The following is a 23,295-nucleotide window of genomic DNA, read 5'->3' as shown; positions in this document are numbered from 1 at the left end:
ATAGCATGTAGATTAAGATGCCCTGAGCTGTCTGTCTGGCAGCAAACAATCATCTATTCAAATCTTTCTTAGGTTTGGGGAATGCCTTTAGCCATTCCCAACAGGTGATAACATATGTGACTCAGCCCTTGTTGAGTCCCCAAGTTCCATCAACCTTTTGATGAAACTCTTCCAATTATGACATGCTGGAATGGGCTTCTGGCAACAGCCCTAAAAATAAATGGTGCTGGAGTGTCAGGCCCATAACCTACCATCACCGGCAGTTGGTCAGAGTAGAAGGGAAGCAATAAGGGCACCTTTGCATCCCTGTGGGACCCCCCCCCCGCCCCCCACTTTAGACCACAAGGAGTAGAAGGGCTACTGAAATGGGCCCTAAAGCCTAGGGCCTGGGCCTGGGTAGAGCCACTGCAGGTGAGAAATTCACCTGACTCAGCAGCTGCTGCAGGCAGGCCTGATGGCAGCTGGATGGCTTGGCTTCCCGGTCCTATGGGGCACATTAAAATTCAATCATGAGCCAAAACCAGTTTGGCTCAGTGGTAGAGCATCAGTCTGTGGACCGAAGGGTCCCAGGTTCGATTCCGGTCAAGGGCATGTACATTGGTTGCAGGCACATCCTGGTAGGGGGTGTGCAAGAGGCAGCTGGTGGATGTTTCTCTCTCATTGACGTTTCTATGTCTCTATATCTCTCCCTTCATCTCTGTAAGAAAAATCAATAAAATATACTTAAAAAAAAAATCTTCCAACTTAAAAAAAACCCAAAAAACTCAATCATGAAATTTCGGCAAAGGTAGTCAATTACCATTCTTATTATGTTTATGCAAACAATCAAGCCAAATTAAATACAATAGATAAATTACTCTTGATTTGGTTCTTTTAATAAACAGAGGGATAATTTTAAGGAAAATATTATATTTCAATAAAAGTTATTAAAACTAAAATGTTTTCTTTCCCTCCTACCAGACCATTTGTTATAGTTTGTCTCCATCAGATCACAAGCCCACCTCCTTAGGTGCCCAGGCCTCATTGTCCCTCTGACAGATAGCAAGGACCTCTTGGCTCTGAAAGAAAACTCCGCCCCTCTTCAGCATGGAAGAAGCCAGAAGACCCTACCAACGTCCATTTTCCCTGAAAGAATTCAGAGCCAGGATCCTTGAGGTAATATATTAGGCAATGAGCAGAGCAAGGCTGATGAGCCAACTGGCACTACCAGATGTAACCAAGTCTTCCCACCTCTATGTATATGAGATAAGGGACTTAGACTGAACCCTCTGGTCTCAGACACTCACCTGTGAGATGTCAGCACTAAAGGCCAAATTAATTGCCCTTATTCAGGCTCTCTGGTGGGCAAAAGACAAATCAGTAACAATTTACACTAATAGCAGGTATGCATTTGCAGCAGCTCAGGTACACAATGCTATTTACAGGGAACAGGGATTTTTTACTTCAGCTGAGAAGGACATTAAAAATAAAAAAGATATTTTTGTTCTACTAGAAGCTATCTAGCTACCCAAAGTAGTAGCATTGTAAGGGACACCAAGAAAGGGGACTTCCTAGAAGCAAGAGGGAACCAAGTTGCAGATGAAGTGGCCTGGGAGGCTGCCCTAAAAACCAGTAAGACCTTTAGAGATTCTAGTGACTCTTCCAGACCCTGACCTACCCAACTAATACAGAAACAGACACCATAGTGTGGTGTTTCTCCTTTTTCCCCATCCCACACAGAAAAACGACAGGTTCCTGAGGGGAGGAGCTGGGGATTAAGAAATTAGAGAAAGAAAGAGACAAGAGGCAGAAATAGATTCATAAAGCTGGGAGCTAGGAGGGTGCCATCTCTTTGATGGAGAGACAGTCACACTCAACACAGACAACACAGCATATTTATTGGCTTCCAAAGGGGAGTTTAAGGTCAAAAGGAGTTTCAGGTGTGCCCAGATCCTATTCATCAAGATCTGGGTAAGCTCCTTATTTTTTGGTTCAAGATTTAGCATATCAAGACCTGGGTGAGTCAAGGTCCTATTTGTTCCTCATTCCAAACACATGGAATCTGTACTGATAACAGGGTTCTGCCAGTGACCTCGGGCTCAGCTGATAAGAATTAAAAGAAAGTCCATGTGCCTTCTCAGGCGGCTCTCTACACCATTGTATGCTCTTGCCTTCTTTGTCAAATATTTATTGAGCATAATGGCTTGGGTCAATTTCTGGGGTCTCTGTTCAGTTCCATTGGACTATATGTCTGTTCTTGTGCCAGTCCCAGGTAGTTTTAAAAACACTAGTTTTGTAATATAGCTTGATATTTGGTATTGTGATCCCTTCAACTTCGTTCTTCTTTCTCAGGATTGCTGAGGCTATTTGGGGTCTTTTTATTTCATACGAATTTTTGGAGAGTTTGTTCAAGGCCTGTAAAATATTTCTCTTTGTCATTAATGTTTGCCATTGTAATTATGACGTGTCTTGGTGTGGGTCTTTGGGTTCATCTTGATTGGGTCTCTCTGTGCTTGTGTGACTATTTTCTTCCCAAATCAGGGAAGTTTTCTGCCATTTCTTCAAATAGGTTTTCTAATCCTTGCTCTTCTTCTTGTACTTCTGGAACCCCTACTATATGGATGTTACTTCATTTCATGTTCCAAAGCTCCCTTAAGCTCTCCTCCTGCTTTTTAATTTTTTTCCTCCAATTGCTGTTCAGATTGGGTGTTTTTTTGCCCTGTCTTCTAACTTGCTTTTTTGGTCCTTCGTTTCTTCTAACCCACCATTGAAACCTTCCACTGTGTTTTTTTGTTTTGAATTTTTATTATAGTTATATCTTTCTCAATTTCCTTTTGTTTCTTACATAAGTTGTTGATTTTCTCATCCAGCCAGTTTAGGAACTGTAGGGCCCTTATTCTGAATTCTTTTTCTGACAGATTGCATGCCTCCAGTTCATTTAGTTCCTTTCCTGGTGATTACTCTTTTTCTTTCTTTTGGGGTTGTTTCTTTGTCTCCCATTTTTGCTATATCTTTCTGGCCCTAGACTCCCTGCTTGGGATCTGAGGTGTTAAAGCCCTTAGTGGTTCAATGATCTAGGACTTGCTAGACCAGAGGCTTTATTGTCTCTTCTTGGAGTTGTACCCTATTATCTCCTAGTTCTGGTCCTTCAGTTGTTCACTTGAGATTCTCAGGGTCAGTGGGGGCGTTTGCACAGTTCCTCTGGTGTGCAACTCCCTGTCAGGGCTCAGAGACCTCAGAGCCCACTGTGTGGCACTGGAACCCAAGGCAGGATGTTGCTCTAGAAACTCTGGCAGTGCACATGCAGTGTGGTCCTGTGACTGGTGGCTAAGCACAACAGGTTACACCAGCAGCTCTGATTTGGAACAGGGGTAGGGTGCATACCAGGTGATAATTCTGTTTGTTCTGGGGAAGGGATGGAGCCTGCACTGACCCAGAAGCTTATGCTGGGGGGCAGAGTCTGGTGTGCTTGGCAGTAGTAGTGTGCACTCCAAGTCAAACCAACGGGTCCAGGTGTCAAGTCAGGTGGAGCCTGTGGCTGAAGCAGTGGGTTTGGTTGGGGGTCGCCAAATCCAAAACTCACTAAGAATCCAGGAGTTGAGTTGGATGGCTGGCCACTGTCTTCTTGACCCCAACAATGATGTTAGTTTCACCCAGGAGAACCACTGAGATCCAGAGAGGATCCCATGGACTTTTCCTCTTGTCCCCATTCTCTTCTTAAAAGTGCTGAGTGACTGCTTCTTCTACTCGAGTGACAGGTTCTTTTTATACTTTGACACTTTTGGTGTTTAACCTTTAGTTTACTGTGGTCCATCAACTAGCCCTGCCTTCTCACTCACTCCTTCCATGAAATAAAGGCTGTCTGAGCTGAAAGTTTATCATTAATGAATCACTCAGGAAGAACAAGATTCACACTCAGAGCCAGGTTTCCCTCAGCCATGGCAGGGGTGTTCTAGGTGTTTCCAGCAATCTTCTGTGGTGACTTTGAAGAGTGGCGTTTCTCTCGTGGTTCAATGGAGGTTGGGAGGTAAAATGTCATGGGAAAGTTGGGCCAGAAGAGTGGAGATGCGCTTCCCCGCAACTGCACCCTGAAATGGCTCTGGTAGAGAACTAACAGTTGGAGCCACTGCCTGTGGCAGTGCCCACTCACACGTGCATGCCTGGGCCAGGTGCTTTCCAGGCATCACCTCCTGCAGTCCTTTCAGAGAGCCCAGGGGGCACATCTGAGCAGCAACCCCACACCTCCTTTTTACAGACCAGAAGACCAAGGTTAGAATAGCAAATGGCCTGCACGTGGGCCATCTTATAAGTGCCTGAGCCAGAATTTCAGCTCAAGACTTTGGGATTCCAAAGACCCTGCATTTTGCTAATACAACAACGTTATACTTCAAATCCCAAACTATTGATAATACAAATGACCAACATTGGTTATGCCAAGCACTGTGCTATATGCTTCCACAAACTATTCCATCTAATCAGAACCACAACAACACAACCATACCCTGGCCAGGTAGCTCAGTTGGTTAGAATATCATTCAGATCCACCAAGGTTCTGGGACTGGGCACATACAAGAAGCATTCAATAAATGCATAAATAAATGAAACAACAAATCTCTCTCAATCTCTCTCTCTCTCTCTCTCTCTCTCTCTCTCTCTCTCTCTCTCTCTCAATAAAAATACACACAAGAGATTAGGTGTCACTATTTTCACCCCCACTTTATAAATAAGGAAACCAAAGCTTAGAGAAAAAATGTCAGTGAAGGTCAAAGAAATGGTAAAAGGAAAACCTGAGGATTCAACTTAAATCTTTCTGCCTCTAGAGTACTGTCTTTAACTACTAGGCAACACTGCCTTTTGCCTCTCATTTAAATGAGAACATTGGAGGGAAAGGGCTGGGAAAGGGGAACCCGTGAGCCACAGTGAGAGAACAGCGAGAGAGCTGCATTTGACCTTGTTTGTTCATTCACAGTGCACGTCATCCCACAAGAATTGGAGGTGACTTCATATGGTTTGTTTTTCTTTTCTCTTTATTATTGAAAATATTACAGATGTCCCTTTTCTGCCCATTGTCCCCCTCCACCCCACTCCCACCAGTATGGCTTGTCTTTCTAACGATTGTGTCTCCATGCAGGCCTATGATTGCCCTCTGCCCTATCCTACCTGAGTAGCTTCTTCTTCTTTTTTTTTTTTTTTTTTTTTTTTTTTTAATATTTTATTGATTTTGTATAGAGAGGAAGGGAGAGAGATAGAGAGTTAGAAACATCGATGAGAGAGAGAGTCATCGATCAGCTGCCTCTTGCACACCCCCTACAGGGAATATGCCCGCAACCAAGGTACATGCCCTTGACCGGAATCGAACCCGGGACCTTTCAGACCCCAAGCCGATGCTCTATCCATTGAGCCAAACCGGTTTTGGCAACTTCTTCCTTCTGAATCATCCAATTCCTGCCAAGTTTTCTACCCCATGTGTGGCCAGAAGCTGTTTGTTATGTACACACCCCTGGAAACTGCTGCCCAGAGAGGACTACACATGCAAATTTCCCTTTTCCATGACAATCTGAGACCTGATTCAACTGCTTCCTAGAAAATCCCTGGTTCCAGGTAAAACGGAGGCAAATAAAATGTGAACGGCAGCTTGTGTGTGTGTGTGTGTGTGTGTGTCTGGGCCAGTAAGTATATACAGAGGCTGGAACTAAAAATTTTCAAGTCTGACTGTAGGTTGGCTGGCTTTGGTAAGTGTCCTAACCTCTCATTTCCTTAAATGCAAGGAAATGAAGGTGGTGATATCAAGTAAGGTATCCATGGGGATATGCACATAGCAGGTGATCAATGTAATGTTAGACAGCTGTGCATGGGGTGGAGGGTGCAGAGGGTTGTAAAAAAAGACCAAGAAGGTGAATACTTGGAAAAAGACTCCACTTTGCAATAGTGGGTTCACATTATATAATGCATGTGGCTTTCATTTTCTAAAACATTTTCATACCTAATAGGGGGTTGAGCTTTAGAAATTGCTGGGTGTCACAGGGCACCTCAACATTTATTGATCCCTTACCCTTATTAGACACAGTGTCTATTGCACTTGGATTGTCACTGGCAAAGAGATTTTTGTAGATTATTTTACTAATCCTGTGGGCAGCTGGGTGGTAGGTATTGGTACAGTCCCCTCAAGTTCAGAGACACAAATAGTGGCCAAAATTACTCAGCTGGTAGGCTGTGTAACTCTAAGATGCCCTGGGACATACTGATAAAATAAATAGTTTTTTTCAGGCTAAAGTCTCATGAAATCAGAGCTTTATTGTTGGAATTTAAAGCACTGTGGGCCTAAGCATAGAGTAGTGAGCCGAGCCACCCCTCAAAAGCCAGTGCCAAACTGAACTTAAAGTATTTCAAATGATTGTATTATATATTATATATTATGTATTATATATTATATATTATATGTTTTGTATTTTATTTTTTTAAAAATAAGTTTTTATTTATCATATTATTACAAATGTTCCTTTTTTCCCCCCCACCATTGCTCTCCTCCACCAGGTTCCCACCCCACCCTCTGCCCTTTCCCCTCTCCCCATTGTCCTCATCCATAGGTGCACAGTTTATGTTCAGTCTCTTCCCACGCCCCCCTCTCCCCTTTTCCCCAAGAATCGTCAGTTCACTCCCCTTCCATACCTCTGATTCTATTATATTCAACAGTTAATATTGTTCATCAGATTTTTTTATTTTCCTTTTTTTTAGATTCACTTGTTGATAATTACGTATTTGTTGTTCATAATTTTTATCTTTGTTTACTTTCTCTTCTGAAAGAACCCCCTTCAGCAATTCATATAATTCTGGTTTGGTGGTGATGAACTCCTTTAGCTTTTTTTTTATTAGTGAAGCTCTTTATCTGGCCTTCGATTCTGAGTGATAGCTTTGCTGGGTAGATTATTTTTGGCTGTAGGTTCTTGCTATTCATCACCTTGAATATTTCTTGCCATTCCCTTCTGGCCTGCATGGTTTCTGTTGAGAAGTCAGCTGACAATCGTATAGGTGCTCCTTTATAAGTTACTACCTTCTTTGCTCTTGCTTCTTTTAATATTCTCTCTTTGTCTTTTGCTCTTGGAATTTTAATAATGATGTGTCTCGGTGTGGTCCTCTTTGGATTCCTTTTGTTTGGAGTTCTGTGCGCTTCCTGGACTTGTAAGTCTAATTCTTTCAGCAGGTGGGGGAAGTTTTCTGTCACTATTTCTTTCAGTATGTTTTGATATCTTGCTCTCTCTCATCTTCTGGGACCCCCATAATTCTGAGGTTGGTTCGCTTGAAGTTGTCCCAGAGGTTTCTTACATTATCTTCAATTTTCTGGATTCTCTTGCCTTCTAGCTTCTGTGGAGGAGTGTCTTCTGGCTCTTTATGTTCCAAATCTTTGACTTGATTCTTGTGATCTTCCCTTCTGTTTTTAGGACTCTGTAAAATATTTTTTATTTCAGACAATGTATTCTTTATTTCTTGTTGATCCCTTATCATTTCTTGTTGACTCCTTATTAATTCTAGTTGATCTCTTTTCATATCCTCATAGGCCTTATCCATCTTTTCTAGGAAATTCTTGAAAAACCTTATAAGCGTAGATTTGAACTCTATATCCAGACGCTTTTTGTCCTCCATTTCTTTCGTTTGTGATCTATTTTGTTGTCGCATTTCGCAGTTACAGATGGGACGGGGTTTCAGGGTGGAGCCTTCAGCTTTGGCTTCCATCAGCCCCGCCCTATGCGGGTCCTTCAGTGCTCGCTGCCGGCGCCTCTGAGAGAAAGGTGCCCTCGATTTTCGCCTGCTGCCAAACAGTCTATGCTCTCCCACAATGAGCCCGGTATTGGGGTTCAGTTCAGTTGGAAGTGGAGTTGGAGGTGGCGTTCACAGCAGTCTGGAGCCCCAGTCTCCTTCCCGTCAGGACAATCCCACAGCACAGCCGGCTGTCCCTTCTCTGGGGGCAGAGTGCGCGCCTCCGGGACCTCCTTTCTCCGCTACCCCGGGGTTCCGCCTTACAGCCCAGCTCCCTATGGCTGAGCCTGAGTCCCCGAGGTCTGGGCTAGAACTGGGGTTCAGAGCAGTCGGGGGCCCAGCACAGTCGGAGCTTTTATCTCCTTCCTGCTAGGGAATGCCAGCCAGGTACTCGGCCTCCCTCCTCTCCGGCTCCGTCCTCTCCGCACGCCGCGTCTCCGTACCTTGGGCTTTTCCAACTCCTCCGCGCCTCCTTCTGGTTTTCTCCTTGCTTCTCGCTGTAGAATTTCCAGTCAGTCAACCTTCCTGTAGTTCTGGGCAATGTCCGTTTTATATTTTAGTTGTATTTTATTGAAATTGTTGCGTGCGGCTGCGGCTAGGTGTTCACCTGGGCGCAGCCATCTTGTCGTCAGTCAAAAACCTGTTTTGTATTTTATATTATGTATTATATATTATGTATCATGTATTACATATTAGGCATCACGTATCATGTGTCACATGTTACATGCTACACATTATATATCATATGTTGCATATTGTATATTATATATCATATGTTATACATTATACTAGAGACTCAGTGCACAAGATTCATGCACTGGGTGGGACGTTCCTTGGCCTGGCCTGTGTCCTCTCACAGTCTGGGACCCGTTGGGGGATGTCTGCCGACAGGTAGACATTCCTCTCATAGTCCGGAGCTCTCACAAGCCCAGGACCCCTTTTTCCTTACTGCCCATCTGCATCGGAGGCGGGAGAGGCTCCCGACACCACTGCGGCACTCGCCAGCCTTAAGCCTGGCTTCTGACTGAGCACACTCCCCTCTGGGAGCACACTGACCACTAGGGGGCATCTCAATGCAGGATCTGCCCCCTGGTGGTCAGTGAGCATCATAGCGACTGGTCATTCTGCTGTTCAGTTAATTTGCATATCAGGCTTTTATTATACAGGATTAATTGATTTCAGAGATGAAGGGAGATGGAGAGAGAGATAGAAACATCAAAGATGAGGAAAAAAAATTAATTGGCTGCCTACTGCACACCACACATTGGGGAGCATGCCCATAACCTGGGCATGTGCTCTGACCAGGAATTGAACCTCAACTTCCTGATCAACACTGAACCACTGAGCCATGTTAGTGGGACTCACACAATTGTTCTTTAAAACTGTTTTTATAGGATGTGCCTAGATCAGTAATTTTCAATCATTTTTATCCCATGGCACACATAAACTAATTACTATAACTCTGTTGCTGGGGCTGACGAGCAGACCCTGAGCAACAGATGAATGATTACTCTGACACAATATTTTCTGTCAAAGAGAAGGCTAAGGGACTGCCTGGATAAAGGAACAAGACAGCCCCATTCGCCTGCCTCCTTAGGCTTTTATTATAGCAGCAGCTTGAATTAAAATGAACTATTAGATACTATCAGCCGGGTAAGTACCCTTGAGAAGACACATGTGTCTGTAGTGTCCTTTAAGCAAGGGCATCTAAAGAATAAACATAAAGATTCCAGCAAAACACCCTTGTTTGGAAAAGTCAAGGCAGGGTCTGTCACCTTTGGCAAGGTCCCCCTAGAGGCCTTCAGCCTCCCAGAGAATCCTCCTTACAGACTTTCCAACCAAGTCCTGTTCTTCCCCACACTCTGTGGCATACCAAAAAAATGTGTTCTATTTTTTGCCACTCTGACCAAAAATAGATATTATTTTTATTCATTCACACTACTTGGCTATTATTGTGTTGGCTTTTGTCATTTTTAAAAATTGACATTCTAAGAGAAAAGAGGTCAATGCTCCTGACTAAATAGTCTGGTATTGTATATTTTAAAAACTCTTGTGGTACATAGGTTGAAAATCACTGCCTTAGATTATAAAGCCCAAGAGGGTATGAACGCTTGCAGCCTAAATAATATCTGATGGTATCTAAAGCCATATGTGGCACAGTAAATATTTGATGAGTGAAAAATTCATCTGTAATTCAGACATTTTGTAGGCACACTGTATCTTCACTTCCAATTTTCATCTTTTAGTTTTCCTAATGATGGCAAAAGGGAAAAATCTAACATTTTGTTGTGTTCCAATGTCAGGCATTATGAGGAATATATATATATATTTAAGTGACCATTCAACTGTTCAACCAATCACTATGACATGCACTGACCATCTGGTGGCAGATGCTCAATTCAGGAGCTGCCCACTATGGGAGCACTGCTCAGCTGACTGATGGGCATCAGGTGCCGGGCTCACGGCTGGTGAGTGCACCTGCAGCAGGGCAAGCCTCTCCCCCATCCAGACCAGGATGGGATTGGGATGGGGAACAGCATTGGGACTGACTGGGCATGAGCCTGCAGCTGCTTCTCGTTCATGGGGCACTGGGGTTGCCCTAGGTGGAGGGGGCCTAAGGAGAGGCAGTGGCAGTAGGTGCAGTGGGGCTGGGATGAGCAGGAATTGTGGTGCCCCGCTGGGGCATGGGCTGCTCCCCAGCTTCCTGCCACTTTGTGTGCTGCTTACATCCCCCGAGGGTTTCAGCCAGATCCCTCAGGCCAGGTCGAGGGACCTCACCAGTGCATGAATCTGTGCACCAAGCCTCCAGTGTATTCATCCTATATAATAAAAGAGTAATATGTAAATTAGCAATCACCCCGTGACAAAAATGGCGGCATCGCCTCGGCAATGGGAGCCCAGCATCTGCTTCTTGGCCGCTGAGGGAGGGGAGGGATGGCTGCTCAGAGGACTGGGAGCGGGACGCTGAGCTTGTGTCGCCAGTGGCAGTGTGAGCTCAGTGTCCGAGCCATGGCTGTGCTGTGGGAGGGAAGGGTCTGTGGGGCCACAAGCCCAGAGTCCATGCCTGGGCATGCCTTGCAGTGGGAGGGAAGGGGTCTGTGGGGAACCAGAAAAATGAATCTTTTCAGTTCCTGATACTGACAGAGAACTATGGGTGCTGGTGTCATCCACTTGCAGCCCCCAGTTGCAGCCCAGCAGCCCCAATTGCAAACTGGAAGCCCCCTGCCAGCAGTCCAGACAGGACCAGCGTGGCACTGTGGGGGAGGGGTGTGTCTGGGGGCACACTACAGATATCAAATCACTGCCACTGAGGGTGCCCCCCCCCCCTCCACCACTCACAAGTAGTATGGCCCTCAGGCGACTCCTGAGGCAAGGCTCTCATGGCAGCTGATGCTCACCATGCCAGGTGAGGAAGCCAGACCTGAAAGTCCAAGCCCCCGAGTACCCGAACTGCAGGGTGTTGTGGGCCGGAGCCCCAGGACAAGCATCTTCTCAGAGGCTGTGCAGAAGGAGGGAAGGAACCTCTGGCTAGAGGACAGGGTGAGGGATGCTGACATCTTTGCAGCCCAAGACTGGGCTGAGGAACAACCTTCCCCTAACCCCTGTGCACGAATTTCATGCACCGGGCCTCTAGTATACATATAAATATAAATATACACATACATAGTTATAGACACAGATATACATGTAGTTATAAACATCACTATAGTAATACATAGTGAGATATATCAATATCAATATGGATATAGATATAAATACAGCTATCAATGTAGTTATAGGTATAGATATGATAGTGACAGCAGATGTTGGCATCATTATAGATATAGATATTGACAGTTATAAAGACAGATATACATGAAGATAGACATGGACATGTAAGTATACATATCCCCATGTTTAGCCTTCTTAATGTATCAATGCAGAAGCTGGACGCTGTGGTGTCTGCTCAGCATCTTATCCCTGTTCCTTCTCATTAGATGCTAGTTCCAAAGCTCAAGCAGCCAGGTTTTTGAAGCCTGATTGTTCAATGAGTTCCCCAGAGAGAGGGTTTGTTAGCAGAAACCCCCAGACCTGGATTATTCACCTGAGCTGAGACTGTGTTCACATGCTTTACACAGGATGTCATCCAGTCACTACTCCAGGTGTTGCTAATATTTCCATGTTAGGGAGGTTAAGACAATTGCCCAAAGCTGTGTTGGTGAGGAGTGAGGGGCTGGCATTTGAACATGTGCAGCTTGGCTCCTAAGGGCACGCTCTCAGCTCCCACAGCCCTCCCACAGTCCTCTTACATGATGAAGATTAAATCAGAATTTCAAACACATTTACAGACGATAGTGCCAAAGTCATTTATTTGTTGTTTGATTAAGAGAGGTGTATTGGATAGCTAGGTCTGCTGTTACAAAGAGCCACAGCCTGGGGGGTTAAACCTCAGGAATTCACTTCTCACAGCTCAGGAGGCAAGAAGTCTGATATCAAAGTGACAACAGGGGGTCTCTTGGGCTTAGCTTTGGGCTTGAAGTTGTCAGTCTTCATGTTCACACCACATTCTCCTTCTATGTGTCTGTGTCCTGATCTCTTCTTATAAGGTCGTCAGTTGTATCGAATTAGAGTTCATCTAGTGACCTCATTTTAACTTACCTCTTTAAAGATTCTTCCTCCAGCCTTTGCTGGTGTATTTTCAGTGGTTAGAGCATTGGCCTGCACATGGAAGGGTCGCGGGTTCAATTCCCCGTCAGGGTATGTACCTGAGTTGCATGTTCCATCCTGTGCCCCAGGCGCATGCGTAAGGCAACCAATTTATGTGTGTCTTTCACATCAGTGTTTCTCCTCCCCTCCCCTCCCCTCCCCTCCCCTCCCCTCCCCTCCCCTCCCCTCCCCTCCCCTCCCCTCCCCTCCCCTCCCCTCCCCTCTCCTCTCCTCTCCTCTCCTCTTTTCCACTCTCTGTGAAAAGCAATGGAAAAATATCCTCAGGTGAGGATTAGCTAACTAAATAACTAAACGAAAAACATCTCCTTAGGTGAGGACTAACAACAACAAAAAAAGATTCTGCCCTAATCAGTTTGGCTCAGTGGATAAAGCACAGGCCTGTGGACTGAAGGGTTCAATTTCAGTCAAGGGGATGTACCTTGGTTGAGGGCACATCTCTAGGAGGGGGTGTGCAGGAGGCAGCTGATCGATGTTTCTCTCTCATTGATGTTTCTAACTCTCTATCCTCCTCCTTTCCTCTCTGTAAAAAAATTAAATTATGTGTATATATATATATATATATATATATATATATATATATATATAATTCAATCTCCGAATACAGTCTGATTCTGAGGACTAATTCATTTCTTTGTTATTTCATTCCCTTTGGTTTAAGGGTGTGTTTTTTTTTAACCTTCCTTGGGTAGTTTAAGGGATTTTATGAGGTCCTGTGTATGAAAATAATGGATTTTGGTATTCTTGCTCTAAACCAGTTGGTGTTGGTGGAGAGAGGTACATGTTGAAAATAAAAGCAGTGGAAATGGGCTTCTTGGACCAGCTCTGCTCCTAAACTTGCCTTGCAACCTGGGAAATTCCTCTTGGGGTGTTGGCTTAGATCAGGGTTTTTAAGCTCAAATGTCCACAGAGGCTGAACAGAAAGTGGAGAAACAGAGGGGTGTGGCAGAATAAGGAGTGGTGGGAACCCTGCAAAGGTGGAGAACGTCCCATTTGAATAAATCAGAACCCTAATCCATTTTCTCAGTGGTTAGAGCGTCACAGTGGTTAGAGTGTCAGCTGTCAGACTGAAGGGTTGGTGGGAGCTAGGGGAGGGGGTGGGAAGGGAGAGGCAACCAATCGAGGGGTGTCTCTCACATCAGTTTCTCTTTCCTTGTTTCTCTCCTTCTCTTCCTCTCTCTCTAAAAATCAGTGGAAAAAAATATCACCAGGTGAGGATTAACAACAAACAACAACAACAACAACAATAAAAAAAAACCAAAAACAAAAAAAACACACCAATAAATGGAACAGATAATTTTTTTCTCCAAAGGAAATGTGTTTGAGGGCCAGGTCTGGATCAGCTGATACCTCAGGGCCCTTCTTTCAAAGGTGCTCCCACAAACAAAAGATAGTACTGTTAGTTGGCAGGCAGTAAAAAGGAAGGGGCGTACTGTGGCCTAAGAACCATGCTGACAAGCAAACTCTAAGGGGTGAACTTCTCAAATGTCTGTGCTCTTTTCTGCAGACAGTAGTCCAATGACATAATTAGCTATGGTTTTCCTGCTGGGAATGCAGAGCAGGGTTCTGGGGGCAGCATCAAAATTAACTGAGGTTAGGTTATTATGGGTCAAAAGGACCCGAGCCCAGAGAGCGTGGCTCAGTGGTTGAGCATTGACTTGAGAAGCAGGAGGTCAAGGTTTGATTCCTGGGTTGCGGGCTCGATACCCAGTAGGGAGCATGCAGGAGGCAGCCAATCAGTAATTCTCTCTCATCATTGATGTTTCTATTCCTTTCTCCCTCTCCTTTTCCTCTTGGAAATCAATAAAAATATTTTTTTAAAAAGGACTTGAAAGTAAGCTGAGTCAAGTTTTATTGGTCTCTTCTGGGGGTCTGTGGTCAAGCAGTGGCATCTAACTGCTGAAACCAGGTGAGGGGGCTTCCCTGTTTGCAGTGATGACATGCTTGAACCTCCAATCTGTTTGTGAGGCCACCTTCCCTCAGTCAACATTCTCATGGAAAGATAATTCTAGCTTTAGCCACTTTTTACACTCAAACTTCAAGAAGGACCCTATGAAAACAGGGTTTTGATTCTGTAACCAGACAAACAATGGGTCCATGCTCGAGCCAATTAAGCAGAGAGAGGCTTGAATCACATATGAGCATTTATTTCAATACTAGAGACCCGGTGCACAAAATCTGAGCATGGGTAGGATCCCTAGGCCTGGCTGGGGATCATGGCCAATCAGATCCCCCACCTCCTGCTTCCCTGCCTCCTCCTTCCCTTGGTTTCTCAGTGCCCTGCTACCTCTGCTGTCACTGGTTGCTTGCCATATTCTGTGCTGCCCCCTTGTAGTCATAGGGAGTGATTGAACTCCAGGTCTCCTGGTCAAACTCCCGAGGGGACACTTTGCATATTAGCCTTTTATATATATAGATTGCCAGCAATATGGGAGAGCAGCAGGTCACCATAAAAATCTGCTCTGCCCCCCACCATAAGCCAGCTGTTTATATCAATAGAAGTACAAAGGAAAGTAGGAAAAGGGCAAATGGGCAGTTGGCAGATATGCAAAAGGGCTGGGGATCTTCAAAGGGCTTAGTGATGTACAACAGCTGGGATTTCAGGGGAAATATCCAAAGGGTAGGCCAAATGGGCAGTTAACAGGTAAGCAGGCTGGAGATTTGCCAAGGCCTGCAGGTATGCAAAAAGGCTGGCTGGGGCCTCTGGTTTCTGCAGCAAAGTTGATCTTCTCTCCATGATAATAGGCAGCCCCATGGGGAGGACAGGCTGCATTTCCAGGTGAGTTCCCAGGTCCTGAGTGCACTGCCAGCCAGGTCAGAATGTGCCTTCTTTAATCAGAATGAAACAATCACGGTTAACAGAGCAGGATTAATATTTCTTACAGTACTAGCTGATTCCCCAACATTGTATTTCTGCCCCCTTTCACTCCCATTTTGAGGGCATTTGTTGGAATCTGGAGTGGCAAAGAGGTTTCATGGGTCAACTCTGATAATAGCTGCCCCCATGCTGTCCTGGGGTGGGGGCTGAGGCTAGAGTGCAGTCCAGGAGGGAAGGTGCTGTGGTATTAGCCTCATTGGTCCCGAGTATGGTTGTGTATATTTGTCAATATCATCAGAGTCTTGTTAACATAAAAAACCAACATTGAAACCTGTAAAGAATTTTTGTGAGTTTATTTAAGCCAAACTGTCGACATATGCCGGGAAGCAGAACCTCAACTATTATAATTGAGATAATGTTCTAGAGAATGGCAGGTTATACCTGTATTTATACATTGCAATCAAAGGAGGGACATAGGTGGGTTACATGAAATTAATTGGTGATAGATTAAGGAGGTGGGATAAAGCAAAGTGTTGGGAAACTCATGGGATTGGATAAAAAGTAAAATGATGGACAAATACTAAGGTGGGTGCAGGAACAATTAACATGATAATGAAAGAATTTGTGGTGCCTGTCCTGGCACTCACCACGTTAGGTTTTTCCCCAGGGCCTCCAGAAAAAGGGAAGTTGCAAGTTATCCAGACATTTCAAGGATATGTTATCATAGATGCAAAAAGACAGATAGACTCAGTTAAGATAAAGGTTGACCTTGTCAGTGTAGATACTGGCCTAGGATGTAACCACCCACCACAACTGCGTTTAGTTAAAGTTTCATTTCAGACCATCCTTTGTGGTGACTTTAGGTCTCTGAGGTTGCAAGACTGCCATGCAGGCCTCCCCTGAGCTTGGCAGGTCAGCGTGTGACCCCTCTCGGCCACAGTCTCAAGTGACTGAAACCTGATCTCAGGCAGGAAAACTCCTTGGCTTACAGAATCCAGGACAGGATATTAACAAGAAAGGAGTGAGATGCAGAGGGGCCTGAGCAACACTGAACCAGCAACTTGAAGGTGTTTAAGGTCCACTCAGCCCTCAGCCCTGTCTCTGCACAGGAGTTTTCTCCTCTCCTGCAGAGCAGACATCTCAGTGACTGGAATCATAACCACCGACAGGTTCTCAGATGTGCACTTTGTGGCCTCCGGTAGAGACAGAGTGCCTTTACACCCTTGGGCAACACACACACACACACACACACACACACACACACACACACACAAGTTTGTGAAAGAGATTGTGGGCAGCTCAGTCAGGATTTAAAAAATCGCAAGGAATGATTGGTTAACCCTGGCCCAATGAACTTCGGACAGGGAATCATCTAAGAATATAACAGCTCCCATGAGAAAGGCACAGTTGGGCTCGGCAGGAAGAGAGGTGTTAGAGCCAGGCTAGCATGGAGAACAGGACTTTCAAATGGTGAGTTTCCCATAAAGGGGCTGGTCCCATGGATGACAACCTGAGCTTAACTCCCAGGGGGTGAGAGATAAGGAGAAGTCCCTCAGGAAGGTGTACCAACCCCATCTAGCAGCTATGATCCCTCTTTGCCTGTGGTTCCTGAGCTGGGAAGAGAAATCCTAAGTCCTAAGGCACTAAGTTGTGCCTCCAAATACTGGTCAGCTGAAACCACACTCCAGCCATGAACCAGAAATGTGCCTTGCCTTGTGGAGGAAAGTCCTGTTCCACTGCTGACCTAGCAGCCATCTCTTCCCGAAGCAGGTGGTGACTGAGAAGTGCGTGCCTGCTTCCTGAGGACTGCTCCGCCATGCAGTGGCTGATGAGGCTCCGGGTCCTTTGGGGCACCCACAAATCCTGCCACGCCTTCCAGCCTGCCCCTTGGCACTTGCACTCCCAGTCTGTATCAGCAACTGGCGCCCCGCGATGGAATGACCATGACACACCTGAGAAATTTAACTTTGCAAGTGATGTCGTGGACTACTGGACTCAAATGGAGAAGGTGAGGAGAAACCTGTGATGGTGGGTGGGGATAGGCATGATCTCTCTGGCTTATCTTGTTCCTCGGAGGCTGACACTCAATACAGTGTCTGCCTTAACTTACCAGTGTCATGGGGAAAGCTTATGTTTTAGGGTTCAATTCTCAAGTCTCACCCTGGCCACTCCCGCATTTCTCTGAGCCACATTGGTTTTTTCTGTGAGATGGGGACAATCTCCCTTAAGAAACACGACAGCAGGTAAAAGCATCTGGTATAGTCAGATAATTGGGACCAAACGCAAAGTTCTAACTACAAGGTCAGCAAATTGATGTTCACCTGAATTCTGACCTTCCACTAAGGGTGAGCCTCACTGGAATTCATCTCATCAAACTTGGGCTCAACTTCTGGCTGCACAGAGGGAAGGGACAGGCCCTCTGCTGGTGCACCTGTGCACTGACAGGTAGAGTTCAGTCAGGAGTCCTCCTGTGAGGAGAGGAAGGCCAGCTGCAGGCCTGGCTACCATAGATGACTGGGGTTTAAATTGGGGTCTGTCCAGAGAAACCAGTCCCTCAGCCTCTAGAGTTTACAGGTCTCTTCAGAAGACACCAAGTTCTTGAAATGGAAAGGGGAGCAGTGATGTGTACCGCAGGAGTGGGGTGGACAATGGGTGGTGTTCCAGCTACTAAGTCCCAGCTGATGATGATCACAGTGTGAAAAGTTACCCAACATTATCTTTGTAGAAAGAGAGAATTCACTGGCAATGCAGCCAGAGAATTGATGGAATTTTTAAGTTTCCAATGAATTTAACATATGCATTCACATTCTAGTGTTCAAGGCCTATATGCCTTTCATGGGGTTTCTTCCTCTTCTCTCTGAGTTTTCATAATAACTCCCAGGAAAATAGAGCCTTGGTTATGAAGAGCACTTTTACGATCCCCATTTTCCAGATGAGAAAACTGAGGATCTGAGTTTTGCATAACCTACAGAAATTACATGCCTGAGTAGAGGAGCAGAATTTGGGTTTTGTTTGTTGAGTTCTAAAATACATTTTTAATCCTGTTCTCATGATCTTATGATGCCAGATCTTTTTCTTCAGACTACAAATTGACTTCCATTACTGCCCAGACCAAACATCTGATGAAGACCTTTGGGACCATGAGATGGGCTGGAGAGGGTGGAAGTAGAGAGGAGGGAAGGAGCCATCACTTTATTCTCGCATTTATCTTCATAAAATTCTTATTCATTAGTTCACACATCCACCCAGGGAGATAACCACCAAGTAAATAGGGTTCCCCCATGAAATACCTGTTCTTGTTGGGTTTTATATCATTGTTACCAGTCACTGTCAAGTCATCCATATCTCCCAATGTCTCTGCATTAATTTTTATGCTCACAACACTTCTGATCTGTCTGTTTCACTTTTCCAATTGCTTTAACCATGATCAGTATCTGTCTAGTGATGTGTGGTGTCTGACACCTAGAAGTTTCTCAACAAACATTTGTGGAATAAATTAATTTTGAAACCTGCCTTACAACCCATAGATCTTGGTGCTCCTCCTATTAAAGACTGCAGAGGGTATGCCACTGGGTCCACTCTGCTACCTGAACTTCCCTTAAAATTTAACAGTCTTAAGTCACAATTAAAAAAAAATCTTTATTGCTCAGAAAATTACAATTGTTTCTCCTTTCCCCTCCATAGCTCCCTTCTATCCGGTTCCCACCGCACCCTCTGCCCTTACCTCCCCCCACCATTGTCCTCATCCATAGGTGTACGATTTTAATCTAATCTCTTCCTGAACTCCACACCCTTTTCCCCCTGATAATTATCAATTCACTCCTTTTATTTGCCCCTGATTTTATTATATTCACCAGTTTATTTTGTTCATCATATTTTTAATTCAATTGATTTTTAGATTCACTTGTTGATATATATGTATTTGTTGATCATAATTTTTATCTTTTTTCTTCTTCTTTGTCTTCTTAAAGAATACCTTTCAGCATTTCATGTATTGTAGTACTGGTTTGGCTGTGATGAACTCCTTCAGCTTTTTCTTATCTGTGAAACTCTTTATCTGCCCTTCAATTCTGAATGATAACTTTGCTGGATACAGTAATCTTGGTTGTAGATTCTCGATATTCATCACTTTGAATATTTCTTGCCATTCCCTTCTGGCCTGCATAGTTTCTGTTGAGAAATCAGCTGATAGTCATATGGGTACTCCCTTATAGGTAACCAACTGCTTTTCTTTTGCTGCTTGTAAGATTCTCTCTTTGTCTTTTGCCCTTGGCATTTTAATTATGATGTGTCTTGGTGTGTTCCTCTTTGGGATTCTTCTTGTTTGGGGTTCTGTGTGCTTTCTGGACTTGTAAGTCTATTTCTTTCCCCAGGTGGGGGAAGTTTTCTGACATTATTTCTTCAAATAGGTTTTCAGCATCTTGCACTCTCTCTTCTTCTGGAACCCCCAAAATTCAGATATTGGTATGCTTGAAGTTGTCCCAGAGGCTCCATACACTATCTTCAACTTTCTGGATTCTCTTTTCTTCTTACTTCTCCAGAGGAGTGTCCTTTGGCTCTTTGTATTCCAAATCTTTGACTTGATTCTTGTGCTCCTCCAGTCTGCTGTTGGTCTCTGTATAATATTTTTTATTTCAGTCAGTTTATGTTTAATTTCTAGTTGGGTCTCATTAAGTTTATCAGCCTTTTCTAGGAAATTCTAGGAAATTCTTGAAAAACCTTATAACTGTGGTTTTGAACTCTATATCCAGTCTTTTGTTCTCCTCCATCTCTTTCATTTGAGATCTATTTCCTTTATTCGGCATTTTCACTGCTTCCCAGAGTTGGTAGAATGGCTTTGTGTGTTTAGTGTCCTATATGGCCCAGTGGGTCAGCCTCCCCAGTTACCTGAGGTAGACACTCTTGGTGCTCCCCTTTGTGGACTGTGTGAACAGCCTTGTTGTAGTTAAGTCTTGATCACTGGGAGGAATTGACCTCCAGGCCAATTGAATGGGAGTATCAGCTGTGTCTACTCTGGGATACCTTCTGTATTGGAGACAGTCTTATAGGATCAGACTTGCAAAATTGCAGAAGCCTCTGTGCTCAGCTTGGATGGGGCAGAGTCTCAGGGCTGAGCTGACAGTCTTGGCTTCCCGTCAGCCCTGCCCTTGTGCACTCTCCTGAGTTTCCGTCTGACCTCTGCCTTCTGCAGCACCCCTGAGTTTCTGTCTGACCGTCCAGATTCCTCGTGCAAGAGCGTGAGTGCCTCAGGGGATTGCCCGGAATTGGGATGGGTCTCTGTAGTCTGGAGCTTCTGACTCCTTCCACTATAGAGAGGCCATGGCAACCTCTGTGATCAGACTTCTCTGCACGTACTCACTCATGTGCAACTGTAGACCCTGCGCGCTGCGACTCCTGGCTCCCCCAGTCTCCCAGTCTCTGAGTCTCCAGGTGCCTTTCTCTACACTCATATGAGCCTGGGTCCATGGGGTTTTGGCCGGGGTTGGGGTTCAGTGAAGTCGGAAAGGCTTCATTGCAATCGGGACTTCCTTTCCTCTCCCGCCAGCCAGGCACTCGACTTCCCTTTCTCTCTGCACACGAGCGTCTCCCTATCTCAGCGCTTTGTGGCTCCCAATCCGATCCGTGAGCCTTTCCCTTCTTTCTAGTTGTAAATTTCCCACTCCGTCAGCTTTCCTGTGGTTTTGGATGATGTCCATTCTGTCTTTTAGTTGTTGTTTTGAAGTTGTTGTGCGAGGAGGCAGCTTAGGTGCTTACCTAGGCCACCATCTTTTTTAAAAAAATATATTTTATTGATTTTTTACAGAGGAAGGGAGAGGGATAGAGACCTAGAAACATTGATGAGAGAGAAACCCGACCAGCTGCCTCTTGCACACTCCCTACCGGGGATGTGCCCGCAATCAATGTACATTAGACCACCATCTTGGTTTCTCTAGAAATTCCCAATTTTTATGTGCCCTCCCCTGATTGTGGATATGTGTGTGTGTGTGTGTGTGCGCGTGCGCGCATGCACGCACGCACGCGAGTACATATACGCAAAGAATCCTACCGAATAAAAGAGTAATATGCAAATTAAACATCACTCCACTACACCCACCAGCCACACCCACCAGCCTATCAGAGCAAGTATGCAAATTAACCCCAACCAGGATGGCTACAGCCACAAAGAGCAGGGGAGAAACTAGGGTTGCCCCCGGTGAAAGAGGAAGCCAAGCTTCTGCAGCCCTGGGCACCCTAGGCCTCCACTCCAGGCTACAAGGTTTCAATTATAGAAGGTAAACAAATCCAAACAGAAATGGTGGCAACCACGGAGCCAGCAGTAGACTTGGCTCCGCTCCAGGCTACAAAGTTTCAATTGTAGAAGGTAAATAAATTCCAGATACCTGAAAACCAACATAGACTCCTCGCCCAGCCCATCCCACGCCCCAAGGGAACCCCCATCATGATCTGGGACACCCTTCAGGGCAAACCAGCTGGTCCCTACCCATTTACCAGGCCTCTATCCTATCTAATAAAAGAGTAACATGCAGATTAACCATATCTCCAACACATAAGATGGCTGCCCCCATGTGGTCAAAGATCCTGCCCCCATGTGGACACAAGATGGCCACCACTAGATGGCCAGCATGGAAGGGCAGTTAGGAGGCACCAGGCCTGTAAGGGAGGGCAGTTGAAAGGGACTAGGCCTGCAAGGGAGGGCAGTTGAGGGTGACTAGGCTGACAGAGGAGGGAAGTTGGGGATAAACAGGCTGGCAGGGGAGCAGTTGAACATCAATCAGCTGGCAGGGGAGTGGTTAGGGGTGATCAGTCTGGCAGGCAGAAGCGGTTAGGGGCAATCAAGAAGGCAGGCAGGCGAGCAGTTGGAAGCCAGCAGTCCTGGATTGTGAGAGGGATGTCTGACTGCCCAGAATCGGGTCTAAATGGGCAGTCAGATTGGAGAGGGTGCAGTATGGAGAGGGTGCAGGGGTCCCAGATTGGAGAGGGGTCCCAGATTGGAGAGGGTGCAGGCTGGGCTGAGGGACACCTCCAAACCCCTGCCCAAATTTCTTGCACTGGGTCTCTAGTTCATTATAAAAGAAAAGAAAGTGCACTGTCACTCTGGCTAGGTAGCTCAGTTGGTTAGAGCATTGTTCCAATCCACCAAGGTTGTGGGTTTGATTTCTGGTCATGGCCCATATAAAACTCAAACAATGAATGCATAAAGAAATCAATGTTTCTCTCTTTCACTTCCTCTCTCTATAAAATGAATCAATAAATAAAGTTTTTAAAAGAATATGAGGTAAATCTTTTCTACATGCAATAAACTCACATGTATGGAGGTTTTGTTTGTTTTACTGTAACTTGGATGACTTTATTTATCCTTACCCAATGATATTTTTCTCATTGATATTTTAGAGAGAGGAAAGGGGTTAGAGGAAGCAGAGAGTGAGAGGAACATTGATGTGAGAGAGACACATCCATTGGTTGCCCTGATAAGTTCTGGGAATGAACCTAAAACTGAGTTATGTGCCCTTGGCTGGAAATCTAACTGTAGACCCTTCAGTCCGCAGGCTTACGTTCTAACAACTGAGCCAAAGCTGTCATGGCTTTATTATTTTTTTAAATTAAAATTGTTTTCAGTTACAATTGACATACAATATTATATTCATAAGTTAAATGTCTAATCATTAGGTTGTACACCTGAAATTGAGCTCTAAACTATTCCTATCACCCCAAAAGCTTTATTTTGTCCTTTCTCAGCCAATCCCCTCCCACCGCCACCCTTGGCCTCAGGCAACCACTGATCTGTTCTTGTACCCTTTTGTGTCTGGTTTCTTTCACTCAGCCTAATGTTTTTGTGGATTAGTTGTGTGTGTGTGTGTGTGTGTGTGTGTGTGTGTGTGTGTATGTTTAGAGAGAGAGAGAGAGAGAGAGAGAGAGAGAGAGAGAGGGACGGAGAAAGAGAAATATGAACATGTGAGAGACACATCTGTTAGTTGGTATCAGGCCTGGATTGAACCTGCAACCCCTGGTTCTTGTTCATATCCAGGAATCAAACCTGG

At 45.1% G+C, this 23,295-nt stretch overlaps 1 protein-coding gene across 2 annotated transcripts in view; it reads left to right on the top strand.

Moving 5' to 3' along the window:
• Positions 1-23,295, top strand: part of LOC311622129 (acyl-coenzyme A synthetase ACSM1, mitochondrial-like) — a 99,357-nt gene that overhangs the window by 32,828 nt on the left and 43,234 nt on the right. The window contains exons 2-3 of one of the 2 annotated variants that reach the window (XM_084882947.1): positions 5,456-5,580; positions 17,024-17,264. In XM_084882947.1, coding sequence (XP_084739073.1) covers positions 17,073-17,264 — 192 coding nt within the window. In that variant the 5' untranslated portion in view covers positions 5,456-5,580; positions 17,024-17,072. Of the gene's footprint in view, positions 1-5,455; positions 5,581-17,023; positions 17,265-23,295 lie in introns of those variants that run through there. The other variant, XM_084882948.1, reaches the window with a different exon arrangement.

Source organism: Pipistrellus hanaki (assembly GCF_964339955.1).
Source record: "Pipistrellus hanaki genome assembly, chromosome: 4".
NCBI classification, from domain to species: Eukaryota; Metazoa; Chordata; class Mammalia; order Chiroptera; family Vespertilionidae; genus Pipistrellus; species Pipistrellus hanaki.
Note: the sequence above shows the minus strand (reverse complement) of the source record. Positions and strands in the feature narration are given on the sequence as shown.